General features: G+C 31.8%; 2 protein-coding genes across 2 annotated transcripts in view; one reads left to right on the top strand and one right to left on the bottom strand.

Annotated features, from left to right (window-relative positions):
• Positions 1 to 7,125: 7,125 nt before the first annotated feature.
• Positions 7,126 to 13,539, bottom strand: LOC105620734. The gene is given in 7 exon segments (XM_012202229.1): positions 7,126 to 8,296; positions 9,054 to 9,148; positions 12,180 to 12,298; positions 12,391 to 12,517; positions 12,519 to 12,530; positions 12,722 to 13,436; positions 13,505 to 13,539. Coding segments are annotated over 7 exon segments (2,274 nt in total).
• Positions 13,540 to 14,112: 573 nt separating this feature from the next.
• Positions 14,113 to 14,757, top strand: part of LOC105620724 (zinc finger protein ZPR1) — a 2,460-nt gene continuing 1,815 nt past the window's right edge. Inside the window, exon 1 of the mRNA XM_012202219.1 lies at positions 14,113 to 14,238. Coding sequence (XP_012057609.1) covers positions 14,113 to 14,238 — 126 coding nt within the window. The remainder of the gene's footprint in view (positions 14,239 to 14,757) is intronic.

Here is a 14,757-nt window from a genome sequence, read left to right on the forward strand (position 1 = left end):
TCTGTGACATAATGCAACGATATAATAAAAGCATAAGCGCCCATACATGTATGTCTAAAAGATGTCATGAAAATTCATTCAGAACGTCATAAAGATGTCTTTTAAGATATACGTATCTAAAAAATTATCTGAAAGACATCATAAAGACATTTTCTAGACACGAAAGTGACATTGTGCGTGTTGTCTAGGCACTTCATTCTTAAGATGTATAGCAAAAACTTCAAGAACCGTTACAAAATTTATTTCTCAAAACCGAATACTTTTATTCATACATATTCTATTTTATAGCATTTATAAATCAAATTTATTAAGAACACAATAGATTTATAATGCGTTATTTAAATTCCAAATGAGTCACTAAAATAAAAAGTATGTAATTTATGATATTATATACTAATAAGTTTTTCTTGAGAAGAGAATCAAAAGGAAACAACAAAAATATTAAAAGAAAAATAAAAATAGGGTAATGGAAATCAGCGGGATAATCAATATGCAAAATTTTGTTTTAAATTAACGTTTTTCATAATTAATAACATTTTTAAAATAACATTTTCATAATTAATCATATTATTCGGAAAATATACAATATTTAAAAGCGTTCGCGTAGCCAACATATCAACTTATTTAAAAGTCATTTTCAATGGAAAGAAAATAATATCATGATAACATATTTATGCGCAAAAACATTAAAAAATTTTATTGTTATCGTTTTTCCTTAAATGAATTCTTTAATTTGAATTGAGTGATAATTAATCTTTATTATGCTTTTAAACTCTAACAAAATTAAGTTTTATATTAAAAGTTCAACGTCAAAATTTAAAAAGAAAATAGGTTATATGTGAGAAAAAATTAGGGAAAGGAATTGCAACACGTTTTCATACTATTTATTTTTGTCCGTTTATTCTTAGACCGGATCTAAGTGACATCGACGCCATCGATATATTGGACCTTTTATTGTTTCAGTTCGATCTTCGTGGGAGGCTGCGCAGCGCGTAAAGATAAACATCCATACGCAAGAATAACATCTTCTAGATCCCTCTAATCACAACACTCAGAGGATACTCCGTACATAAGCGAGGAACATGGGTAAGAAAACACTTTTGATAGAGCCATCGGAAAAATGAGAGAGCGGCCTGGCAATTCATCAAGGAAGATCATTATTCGTGATAACAGAGAAAACTGAATCGCGCATATAACAAGCAAGGGTATGAATTGTTATCGATGAACAAAAATAAAAAATAAAAAATAAAAATAAAAAAGGATACGCGGATTATTAAAAAATTAAATCGAATTTTTTTAGTACTGTTCTAATTAAAACGAATTAGACAGTTTTTCGTGAAATTTTATAATTACAGTAAAACAATTAAATATTGTTAATAAGGAAGCATAATGTTTTAACAAAATGAACAATATTTCGAAAATATATTTTATGAAAAAAGTAATATAACATTTTTTAATTAGCGCTAATAAAATCATTTAATTTTATCAATGTTATATTTAATAATCAAGATTCTCAAATAAACTAATTTTTTTCATTTTGAATAAATATGTAATTTTTATTCAGATTATTTTGATACATTCCACGCTGTTCTACAACGTTTCGCAATATAATTGAAAATAGAATAATAACTTGAGCTACGCTCGATTCTAATGGCACTTCGAGTTCGCTAAAGAAGATAATGTTACATCGTATACGCGTTACATAGTATTGTTTTAGATATATTAATAATTATTAATCTTGTTCAAGAAATGCTTTTTCTTCTTTTTCACAAGCTTTTTTATGCGAATAAATAGATAATACGATAGAGATTTAAAATTTTAAAATTTTTAAAAATTCTAAAAGTTATTAATAAATTTAGCCTGTAAATGATAATGTAAATGATGATGATGTTCACGATTTGAAAAAGAATTGAAAAGAATTGAAAGGAATTTATGCTGCAAATTATCAAATTCTTTAATATCAAAAATTAACTTGAAAGTTTTAGAATTTTATTTATTCCTTCCTTTTTTCTCTTAAAAAATTGATTAATTTATTTATTAAAATTAAAATAGATCAATATTTTTGTCTCACATTAAAGAGGCATTAGATTCTATTATTATATTTAGAATAAAAGGAAAAATTAAAAGCAATTTCAATATATTTCAATGTTATCGGTTACTTCTAGATTATTTTCTTTTCAAAGATAAAGAATATAATATAACGGTATAAATTCCTATCAATTTTTCCTTAATCCAACTATTTTTAAAAGAACGCAGAATATCTCAACAAACTGTACCAACGGCGAGATATATAAAATGGATATTACATTTTACATGGAGGCACATGTGAGACTTGCGATATGATCTGATATTTACCGAACAAGTTTGTATAGATTTACTTTATCGCAGCAATAATTTATTATCTTGAGTTTGGAGCAAATTTAGTACAAATAACTCCTATTGATCTGTGTGAAGTAAAACGGAATAACAAGTGCTCATTATGGAGCTCATTATGGATAATAACGGTATATTTCAATACAGTCCAAACCTCTGTTATGACGTACCTATATCGATTAGCTCATGCGAAGAAGTATTGCGAAATTTATTTGATTGACTTCTACAAAAAGTTATACAAAATATGACACGATATCTGCTTACGATATGCGTATAGAGTGTTATCACTCGTAAAACTACGTCTACGTATTTATTGCCAGTTGGGAGATATATCGGTAGGAATATCTGCTATAAAAACCGCAGAATATCCATAAAAATATTTATATGTAAACAGTACTGGCGAAGACATGATATATGTGGATAAATAAACTTGCATGTACAAACTGTGATAGTCTAAGTGTGATTCAAAGGCAGAAAATTGCAAAACAGAATCTTCTAAATCAGAGTGAAAATTGGGAACTCTCTTAATATCTTAGCAGCCAAGATTTTAATTCATGCATTTCTATATCATGTAATTGTATTTTTTTTTTAAGATATTTTTTTGGCAAAATTGTACGATAATGCGGTAACTGTGCCAATTAATTCATTAGTCCATTTAACGTAATACTTTATCTCTCGCACGAGACAGTTAATGATAATAAAAAAAATTTGTAAGTACCTTTAAAAATTTTCTTAAAATATACGCGGAATCTACTTATAATTTATAATAAATATACGAAGAAGACGACTAAGAAGAATTAACATACAGCTGCTATAAAATACAAAGTAGGTCTATAAGATATGGAATATATATATGTATCAACGAAATATTTGAATTTATGTGCTTAAAAATTAAATATCGAGCTATTTTTTCAAGGAAATGATCAGAATGATATATTAATACATAAAAGAATGGATAGATGTGAAAATAAAAACACATTGAAAGGAATATTTTCAACGTGTACAATCTATTAATATTAAAATCTGTATATACCTGCGTTGAGCTTTAATTAAAATGCATAAAAAGGAATGCTTTTCGTGTTATGTCCCAAAAGTATATTTTTACGCAACAATGATTGTCGAGCAAGCTTATCTATACTAATGAGCAGTGGATAAGATAAGATGCATTGGTGGTAAGATAACAGATGAAGTATGAGAAATTAGTATTAACCCTTCGCGGTCCCAATTATTTCTTGAAAATGAATAAGATTGAACAATTTCATCCTCAGTTTAATTTAACATAGTTTAATGTGTACTTCTTAACTTATATTACTTAAAGGAATTTATGGATGTTAAAAAATATAGTTTGCAAATCGTGCATTCGAACATTTGGAAAACTGTTTTCGGAAATCGCCGTAAAGCATATGTCAAACTAAAATACTGTGAAATTATCGACCATGGAATTACAAAGGGTTAAACTAAAAAAAAGGTAACTAATAAAAAAAGAAAAATTGAAGAAAGGAAAAGACAGTGTAATAAAAAAAAAACAGTGTTGCAATGATTGAAAATATAACATTTGTTATGTATCAAGCAAATTTGAGAGTCATATGTGCAGTTATGCAAAATATTGTAAAAAAAAACAATAATATTTTTGAAGTCATACATTTTCAAAAATTTGATCACGCATTTGAATCATTCTAGCCATATCAAAATGCAAAGCAAATATCATCTATCTTTTAACCTGCAATCGCATTCCAGTCGGTTTCAATATTGTTAATAATGTAGAAATATTTCACACAAACAATATGTCTAACAAAATTACGCGCTTAATTAGAACAGCGCTTAATAGTAATAAATAATTATTTTGAAAATACATACGAATTAATGAACAAGTCATAATAACAGTCGATAATTTATTAATGATTGATCTCGTTCTCTAACGAAGATGCGTAATGATCATTGGTGAGACAACAGATAAACAATTTCAAATGAAGACAATGACGTATAAAGTTTTAAGTGATGACAATATCTTTGCCAATATACTCTAATAGGTAAATAACGCGCGAGAATAGTTATAGAAAAGCAATGTATAATTAACATATTACGATGAAAGCGATTATACGCTGTTCTTGCCAATTCACACATATTAATGACTTTGAAAGAGTTCTAGATTAAATACATATTGTAAAATCGAAACGTGGTGATTTTATAAAAGGCGGATTCACATATTTGTCTTTATAAAATCACTGCGATGACTTTACAAAAGAAATATTTTGAAAATCGCTTATGTTTTGAAATATTTTGCTTATGTTCAACCAGTTTATCAGCTAGCGATTCTGCATATATAATCGCTGTAGAAATTTCGTGAAGTCATATTTTTAAGTTATACATATTCGTAATACGTATTCATCGTATGTATCTATAAGGCAACAATCACGCAACAACCGACACATGCATATACTCAAAGATCGGTTACCGGTCCGGATAAATTTACGCTATCTATCACGAGTGTAATTTTGGAATCGCTCGCGACTGATAAGTTCTTTTCACTTTTGGATGTATCCAGCTTTTCATCATCATCGTCGTTGTCGTTGCCACCTTCTGCTTCGTCTTCAGACGATGACGATGATACCGGCACCTGATTTATTGATTCCTTAGCCTGGTCTTCAGGAACGGGACACACGCCGGAAGCCAGGACGTCGCAAATCCTGTTTATCGTTTCCGTGGCCATGGCACCATTCACCTTTTTATGTAGTATCTTCACCAGCTTCTCCAGTCTGACAAATTACGTTTCGTGTCACGTTACATTCATTCGTGCCGGCTTGGGAACGTGCCGTTTTTCCACCGCTAATGCATCCAAACATTTGCTAATACATCCAAAGACTTGCCCAACAAATTCTTTAGCAGAAAGTAAAGCGAAAGTTTCAGCGGAAAGCCATGCTGCCGACTAGAAAACAGAAGAAAATGGTGCGATTCGATGCTTGCTGTTAAGACGTGCACTGGGAGGTCTTTCCAAGAGAGAAAAAAAATCAACAGATCTTTGAAGAGCAGAAGAGTCATGCAAGCAAGATATACATTCATGCTATAGTTCGTATGAAAAAATAATTTTGGAAAGAAAAATGTATAACAATTAATGAAAATTAAATCTCATCATTATAACATTGTATTTAATGTACAAAATAAAATATAACATTGTGTTTAATGTACAAAATAAAATATAACAATATTTTATTAAATCGAATCTAAAAAAATATAAACAAAAGAGAAACATACTTTTCAACAAAAACATATTCGAATTAAAGATTTATAATATTATAAAATTATAGAAAGCTATAGTTGTATAAATATAAACTTCTATATTTATTTTAAATTATAGAAATTATAGTTATATAAATACAAATCAATAGAAAGTTTTAAAATTTCTAAATCATGCAGAAAATATGGCAAACAGCAATTAAATTTTTTATGACGTTTAAGAGAATAGGAATATGCAATATGACTAATAAAACATAACACATACAGCAATACAGGAACAATAACAGGTGTATAAAAAATATATATGCAACATATAGTATATGTAGAAAAGATATAATACAGATAAAAGCATGCTAATAAAGCTGATGATGATATGCTGCTAAATAACATTTAATTAACATATATATTGTATCATAAAAATATAAAAATTTATGAAAAAATGTATTTATTGTACATATTTGGGCTTTTTACATACATCTGATATATATTTATGGTTATCTTTACAGATAGAGAAGCAGGCTATATTCTGTAACTGTTTTACACGTGTCGTTGCGCAGATATTTTATATAGTGAAAAAGCTGCGCAATGACAATTGTCAGTAAGCGTGTAAAATAGTTACAGAATCGCACCCTAAGTGTTCATAACGAATTAACAGGATAAAATTGCTAAGCATGTGTAAAGCAAATAATGACAATGTATTAAAGTGTTTGCATACTTAATAAATAGCAACTGGAGTATAATTGCTACGTCGATCTATGCAAAACCCTTTGGTTATTAATCCTAATCAGTCACTATCCTTTACCTTCTTTTCCATGAAAGGACAGTTCCTTATACTGGTACAAAATACTTCGCTTTATATATGTAAAAAAAAATGAAAAATATAATTATACGATCATAATAAACTGAAAATTCCTATTTCTGGTTAGCAGAAAGTCGTCTTTCTCCAATTTCCTTTTAAGATGCAACGCTACGGAAACAGTGCTGCGAAATGTCGCAAATGTGGTGCAGATGAATTACGTTATTCCAGTATCTACATTAGTTTTCTCTTTCTCTCTCTAATTCTCTCTCTAATTCTGTTTATTATTTTACAGTTTAAATCATATTATTAGTACTACTATACTATTGTTAGTAAGTTAGAATCACTGTGTATGTAAAAGGAGAGCTCGGTAACAAAGTCAGAAACAAAATTTATGAAATAAAAAAAAAGTAAATTTTTTTTCTCTAAAAATAACTTATACCAATAATTTCAGCATACGATTTATGTTAAAAAATTCGAATCTCTTCGGATACTGGGAATGACGTAATTTCCCCGAAGTGCCGGAGGCATGAGTACGACGTATGAAAAAGCATGCATGATGAGTGTGAGTGAATAATAGACCTACGTGCTATTCGATACATAGTAGTAGCCTCTAGTAAAAAGCCCCTTGAAGCCCCCTTTCGCGAATATTGGCGACGAGTAGCATGGTGTATGACTTTCTTTTTGTCTTTTGCTCGGGGCCCCGCGCGTACGCGCGTAATTTAGATATAGGCGGTAGTGTAGGTGGCACGTGAAGGTGCTGTTTGGGTTCTGGAAATCAGGGTTCTTGTCGAACAGAGATCTTTCGGAACGATGGAGCTACCACCGATCACAACGACATCCGGTATATCGGTGATGGTTCGACTTGTACGACCATCATTAGAAAAACAATCTTCGTTCTCGTCCGCGGTATTGCAATTGCTCTCGAAAGAACATAATGGATCGGTCGGAAGCATAGTGTCCTGGCATGGATCTTTATCGCTTTCACTGAATAACTTTCTTAAATTTCCCTTTTTTCGTCGCGGTTTCTTAAAGCTGCCTCGCTGATTGTGAAACCTGCACCATTTCTGCCAACAATTGTGATTATCCGAATAATTGATCAATTTCTCTACTTCGCACGTAATGTCGCTCATTTTTTCCGGCAGATATTTTTGTTTCTCAAAGACTTTAAATGATACAAAATCTTGTGCTTCATCTTTTTCCATTGATGGCATTTCCTTTGCTTCACATATTTCGAATAGCTGATCGACAGGTTTCTCAGAGGTATCAGTTAATAAATGCTTCATTTTTTTTTCATCTTCAGCCGTCATCAACGGCTTTACTTTACCATCATTTCTTGTAGTGTCGACGTCATGCGCTTCGTTCTGATCAAAGTTGCCCAATACTGACGTGCCCAGAAATTCACAAATATGTTCTAATGATTTCATAGTTTTCCATACTTCAACCATATTGTTGTTTGTGCATGTTTCGACGGATTTACAGGACAAAGACATTTCTGACCACGTACTTTCCTTCGTCGGAGACGTATCCTCACAGGATACAGATTTGGAATCGGTCGTAGAATTTTGATATTGATTCGCCATCTCGGAGACGAGTGGAGGAGTCGCCACCTCCGCAGAACGGGGATGTAGAACGGAAGAAATGGAGAATGTGTGCGATGCGAGTGGGATGGCGGGGAACAGGAAGTGAGTATCGGTAAGAGCGGTACGCACGGGGGTGCTGGTTATACAGGGCGTATCGAAAGTTACAGGCGTGACAGATCTGGATACCGCAAAGTTTACGCACTTTGCTGCGTGGTTCTCGGCCAGGGTCCTGGATGCCCGCGCCTCCTGGAGCTCCCGTCGCAGCGCCAGATTCTCCTCCTCGAAGACTGCGATCTCGCGACCTTCATTGCTAGTGCGAATAGAATTGATTTTTCTTTCCATTTTTTTTTTGTCAGAAGCGAGCATTGACGTTGATTGCGGGGAACAGCGAACTGATTTAATTGAAGTGTGGGTATCGTAAATTAATTTTGAGGATCGCATTCGTCGAGAAATAAAGCGAAAAATAGTTGAATTGACATAGTTAAAATAGAACGAGAGAAAATCGTTGTAAATAATAACATAAAATATCTTGATAGAGATATTCATCCAGAAGTCCTGATTCAAATATTTCATCATTGACGGCTTCGCTTGTCTTCTATTTTACACATGACTTTATCATAGAAAGGATTAGATTATTCTGAAGCTATTGTCGGATTCCAATAGACGTCGTAGAGTTTGATCTTAAGCAACGCTTAATAATCATAAACGAAATAATAGATGACATCAAATGTATTATACGCGATTTATTGGATATATTAATTATTTACTAATTTTGTCATAAATAAATGTATGAGAAAAATTACGCTTGTGCTTCTAGGCGTGGGAATTATAAACAGAAAATAAAACTAATAATTGAAACAACTGTGATAAACCATGGTCGATTACATAGAAATAATATATAATTGGAATCAGTTTTCCGACAAACTTTATCAGATACACTGGAACACTCTATCATATTTTACCGCGCCTTTTAAATTATACACTGTCTGACAATGTTGAATACAAAACAAATACTGGAACCTAAAGCAAGCTTTTAAATATTTACAAATGCTAAAAAGCTTACTTACGTCGCGCTCAGTTTCAGTGCCACCACTTCCTCTTCCAGTTTTGCGACACGTTGATCACTTTCCTCTTTTTCTTTTAAAATCTTCGCCAATTGATTCTGCAACAAATAAAATATAAAAACGTTAATAGCCAAGTAGATAAAAGCTAATAGATAATGAAAAAAAAACTATAAAAAAAAGAAACTGTTGTCATTAAAGCAATCAAAATTTTTTAAACGAGAAAAAATTTTTAAAAATTACATGATATTATTCATATTTATAGATCGATTAAAATATCATATCATTCAGTAACTTCTCGTATATTTTAGAGAAATTTTTGAACAAGGCGAATAAAATCTTATTATAAGTCCATTCTTTTTTTTAATTATGGTACATATTTTTTTTTTGTTACAACTTTACTACTTAAAGCAATTTTTTATGTTATTATGAAAAATAAAACACATGTACTTATTTTGTATTATAAAATGTATGTGAACTTGAAGATGCAATAGATAGAGGAACTAATATTCTCGATAGAATTATTCCAACATTTTCTAAACTATTCTTGTAAACTGCTCTTCTTTTTTACATTAGCGTAAACTGTGAATGTAATTGAATTTTTTTCTTATCTATTTTAACCACTTTATCTCGATGTTTAAAGGTAAACGCAACACGCTGGAAAATGTGTATAAAAAAAGAGAAAGAAAGGAGCTAGCAACCTTGATCAGCTCTCACGTGCAGCAAAATTTACATGGACGTGGAGAGAGATGGAGGGTCCCGGAGGTTCAATTACGAGATTGCCAATATGCAAGCGACATGGCGGTGGCGGCCATCGCTTTGGCTGATGAGGCTAATGGATGGTTGAAACCTGAGAAGAACGGCAAAGAGGAAAAAGAGGCCAAGGGAGAGGCCCCTGACAGCCACTAAGTGCGCTCCGTCCTTCTCCACCCTTCCCCAATTCCCCCTTCCTTTCTCGTCCTTTCGGTCCCAGCCCTGTTCTCTCTCGCCTCTGCAACACTCTGCCCACTGCGGATGCCCTTATGTGAAACCTAATCACTTTTAGCGCGCGTCACGGATATTTCGTATTATGTCTACATTGCGTTCTCCGATATCGGCTGACTTTATCAGCCGTCTCTCTACAGTTCAACCTTTCCCTCATCTCCCTTCATCTTCTTCGTTCATAGAATCAAGTCGCGCGTGCAGCAAACCCTAATCGGCTGATACGTTTCTCAAGGATAGATCATGGAGCCAATTTTTGAAAAAACGTTAAAATAATCTTGCGATAATCTCTTTAATTTTAAACATTTAAATAATTTTTTTTCGATTCAATGATTGTATACATTTAAGTATCGTTTTTTTTGTATTGACTTTTATACTTTGCCGCTAGTAATGACATGTAATAGAAAAATATACTTTATAATGCGTGATTACAAACATGGATAGTGCAGTTACAATGGAAAAATATAATTTGTAAATAATGCAACATTTTTCCTTTTATGTTGTTAAATCGATACGCATATGCGAATATACGTAATAACGACACATTTGCGTGTTTGTACTAATGTATGAAATACTCTAATGCCACAATTACGTATCATCAAAGTAACACATGCACGAAAGAAAATTGATTTTTCTATATAATTCATAATATGTGACCACGATCATTTACGTTTTTCTGTCATTAAAATTATTTAATTTAATAATAAAATATAACTTAAAATAAAATAAAAATAGTATAACGTATTTTGTAATAAAAAAGAATTATACATTTATTATGACTAATTATACATTTATTATTATGTCTATTGTGCATTTTTATAGCAACAAATATCATTGAAAAAATATATGAAAAAATTAAATGATATATTAATTATATATCAATTATAAAAACAACAATGTAAAATTAATTTAAATAATAAACTTAGTCTATTAAGAACCAAATCTATCAAGAACAGATTCTACAAAAGTCTGTCAGCAGAAACAAATTTTGTCAGCAGAAAAGCTATAGATTTGATTTTGCGTATAAGTTTAATGTTGTTAGTAGAATGATGGTAACAATTCAAGACAGTTTGATGTAGATTAACCGCAGAAATAAACATAATCTGCATTCGATAGATTCTACTCAATTTCTGGTGTTAATCTACTATTAGAGATTATGTCAGTAGATTTTATCGGCAAAAATACGAAATTAATACGAATACAGTTGAGTTTAATTTGCTAGCAATTTCTGATCGCATTTACTGCCAATTCATTGGCAGCGAATCACACGACAGATCACTTACTAAGAAAATCATTAACGGAAATAAGAAATAGAAATACACAAAAGAGCGGAAATAGAATTAATTGTACAGATTTTGCATATATATGATAATCGAGAGAGAAAAAGAGAAAGTTGAAAAAAGACTAATAGGTACCACGATCACCTGGCTGTCCTAATCAAATAAAACGTAAGAATGTCTGCACAAACATTACGTCCATGACCCGGAAGAGCGAATGTCGAAAATATTGAAGAGAGCTCATATTACCATATTTCAATCCCAACAACCGCATAACGACACAAGAAAAAAAGGATTCATTACTTTTGTTTTTTATTCCCATATTTTCATATGCTTATAGCGCACATATACTTTCTTTAATTTTAGTTTTTCAAAGATTTTTTTTTTGTTTATTAATTTGTGCTATGTCAAAGATTTTTAATGTACTACATATAAAAAATTCAGGCAAATAACATAAGATTTGCTCAAGAAAAATTAAAAATATTTTGTATTTTGTATAAAAATAATCTCAAAATTTTTTTTGTACTTAAATTATTTTATATATTATTTTACTATCTTATTTATATATTATAAAAGCTTTTTTATATTTTTATGTTTATTTATTATATATATGATTAACAATAAGATTCGAGATAACAGATTATTTAATAAATGTGTATAATTATCAAATAGAATTCAATTAAAACATAATTATTTCTTATTTCCAGTTCTGTATTCAAAGATGAAGGATATATCACTAAATTTGAGAAAATAATTTAAATATTAAATTATCATAATTAAACATGTTTAAAAAAACAATTATTACATAAAATAGTATAAAATTATATACTATTATATGAAGAACATATTAAATTAAGAAATTCTATTTACATACCTTCAGCTCGTCCATTTCTTTTGCTTGTTGATTACATTTCTCTTCCAACATAGATTTAACTGTTGTAACTAAACCTTCTTCACAATTCCTGTTAGCTTCTCTGATTTCACGTATAAGTTCTAAAACAAATAATACAATGTTTCAGAGTAATGATCGTCCCATATGATGTATGAAATTAATAACAAAAATTATGAATTTTAGAATTATCTACCTGATAACATTCCAGGTTGATAATCCGCAGGAGTACTATGTCTACATTGTGCCAATTTTGCTTTTACATTCTCTACATTCGACTTAGCTTCACTAAGTTCTTTAAACAGTTGGTTGTTACATTTTTTTTAGCTCTGTCATCTGCAATATAATATTTGAAAGAAATCTTAATAATTTGAAAACGATATTGAATACACACATTAAACAATTAAATACATTTTATATATTTCAAGTACTAACAACAATCTTACAAATAATCATATCAATAATAGAACACATTTAATTATATATTATATTTACTTATCTATTTTCAAATAAAAACAAATACAAACCTGTTCAATAAGTGATAGGACAAGTTTATTACTACGGCTAATTGTCGTTATGGAACTTCCACTCTCAACACTATCGGAATCATCACTGTCTGAGTGAGCTGATGGCCCAGCAGGTCCCAATCCAGGATCAGAGTATCTTCTATGCTCCGAATTGAGTTCGTCGCCATTGACACCATTGTCTTTGTTAGCAGTAGGTGGTAAACTGGCATAATCTCCGTTTTGAAGGGCCATATGTACAGCAGATTCCAAAACTCCGTTTTCTTGCAGATTTCCATAACCATTAACAACACTATTGACATTGGGATGAACATTCGCCAAGTGCTTATTACAGTGATGCCTTTGTCTACTGTGGACAGTTCTAATGTTTGGCACCGGCATCGGCTGATACATTCTGTACATTGTAGGCAGTGAGACCGGCTGCATAGTGTATGTCATAGGCATCGGTGAATAGCCGCAGACGCTCGGATCCGACATCGCGGTGAATAGACGTTGTCCATTACCCGATACATTCTGTACATCTGTCGGTTGCCATAGCATCTGCCTTGGAGGATACTCCATACCAGGCACCAGGCTACCGTCCTGATTATTCTGTGAAGTGTTCGGCCACGTATCTTGTATTGTATCCAGCAGATTGCTTCTACGGCTGGATCGTCTCTTATTTTTCCTCGAGTGATTCGGTGGAATCTGACGCGGCGGTCTCGACGGGTTCGACAACCTGTGCGTTAATCGTCTTGTTTACACCAAAACATAACCCCTTGAATGAGCGATAAAATCATGACTCACCTCTGCTCCATCCCGACGGACGACTCGATCCGCATCAAGAGGACCTGGTTCCTCGCAAGAGCGCGCGCAACATCCGCGAAACGGGGACGTTAGACGAGTCGATCTGACGATCCAGTTCTTGGCTGTAATGGCACGTCGTTGTGAGATATTCCCTGAACGGTCTGAGCAGAGGCTTGAGGTTCCAGCGCGATATGATATCTTTGATAACTCACGCGTAAGATATTTTATCCAAGCTTATCAACGATCATCGTAACGCAACAGGAGGTTGAAAAGAAGAGAACAATTTTGTTAAAAAGATGAAATAAGATCGTGTTATCCACAACTACGTCTATCCACATTCACGCATGCTGCAGACGCTGCGCCCTGCGATGGTGACGACTATAGCGGATAGGAGACGATTTGTTTCACTTTTACAAAAGGTGACAAGCGACCATCGATAACAATGACTATCAAACTCGAAATATCCTCGGTTGATAATGTGATGTCCGAGCAGCCGACAGCTGCTTCATGTGTGATGATCTATGCGACTATATGCGACTAATGCGACATAACCTCCGAAAACGAGTATCAAAGAGAGAAGAAAATGTAATATAACCTCAAAGTAAGAAATGGCAACCGCTGGGAGACGGATGGAAAATGAAAAGAATAAGCCAATATTTTGTGAGTTGTCTGTTAATGATCTGGAACCAGAAATTACAGAGATCGAGAGTCTATGCGTGGAATGTGGCAAAAACGTGAGCAAATCCTACATTAATCTTGGAACTTCTCTGGGCCTTAAAGAGCAGTTTCACTAATGTAAGGTTAACTTTAATTTGGGTTTAATGTATCTTTAATTTGGGTTTAACTTACTCTTTATCTTTGTCTAATTCTAAGAATTGTAAAAATTTAGAGAAAAAGATAAAGAGAATCGAGGTTAAAGTTAATCTCACATTGATGGAACAGACTTAATGTACATTTCTGCCAATGTAGGTTAACTTTAAAAGTTTAAATTTTAAAAGTTTAACTTATTCTTCATTTTTTTTCTAATTCTAATTACAGCTAGAAAAACATGAGTTTGAATCGAGATTAAAATTAAACTACATTAATAGAAACGAATATAAACCTAGTATGTCTAGATAAATACTGAACATGAAAGTTTGCAAGGTTCATTTGTATATAAAATATAATAAGCTACATATATATATATATATATATATATATATATATATATATAATATAACATATAATTATTGTTTACTNTCTATCTATAGTAA

The sequence above is a fragment of the Atta cephalotes genome (assembly GCF_000143395.1).
Source record: "Atta cephalotes unplaced genomic scaffold scaffold00002, whole genome shotgun sequence".
In the NCBI taxonomy this organism is placed as follows: Eukaryota; Metazoa; Arthropoda; class Insecta; order Hymenoptera; family Formicidae; genus Atta; species Atta cephalotes.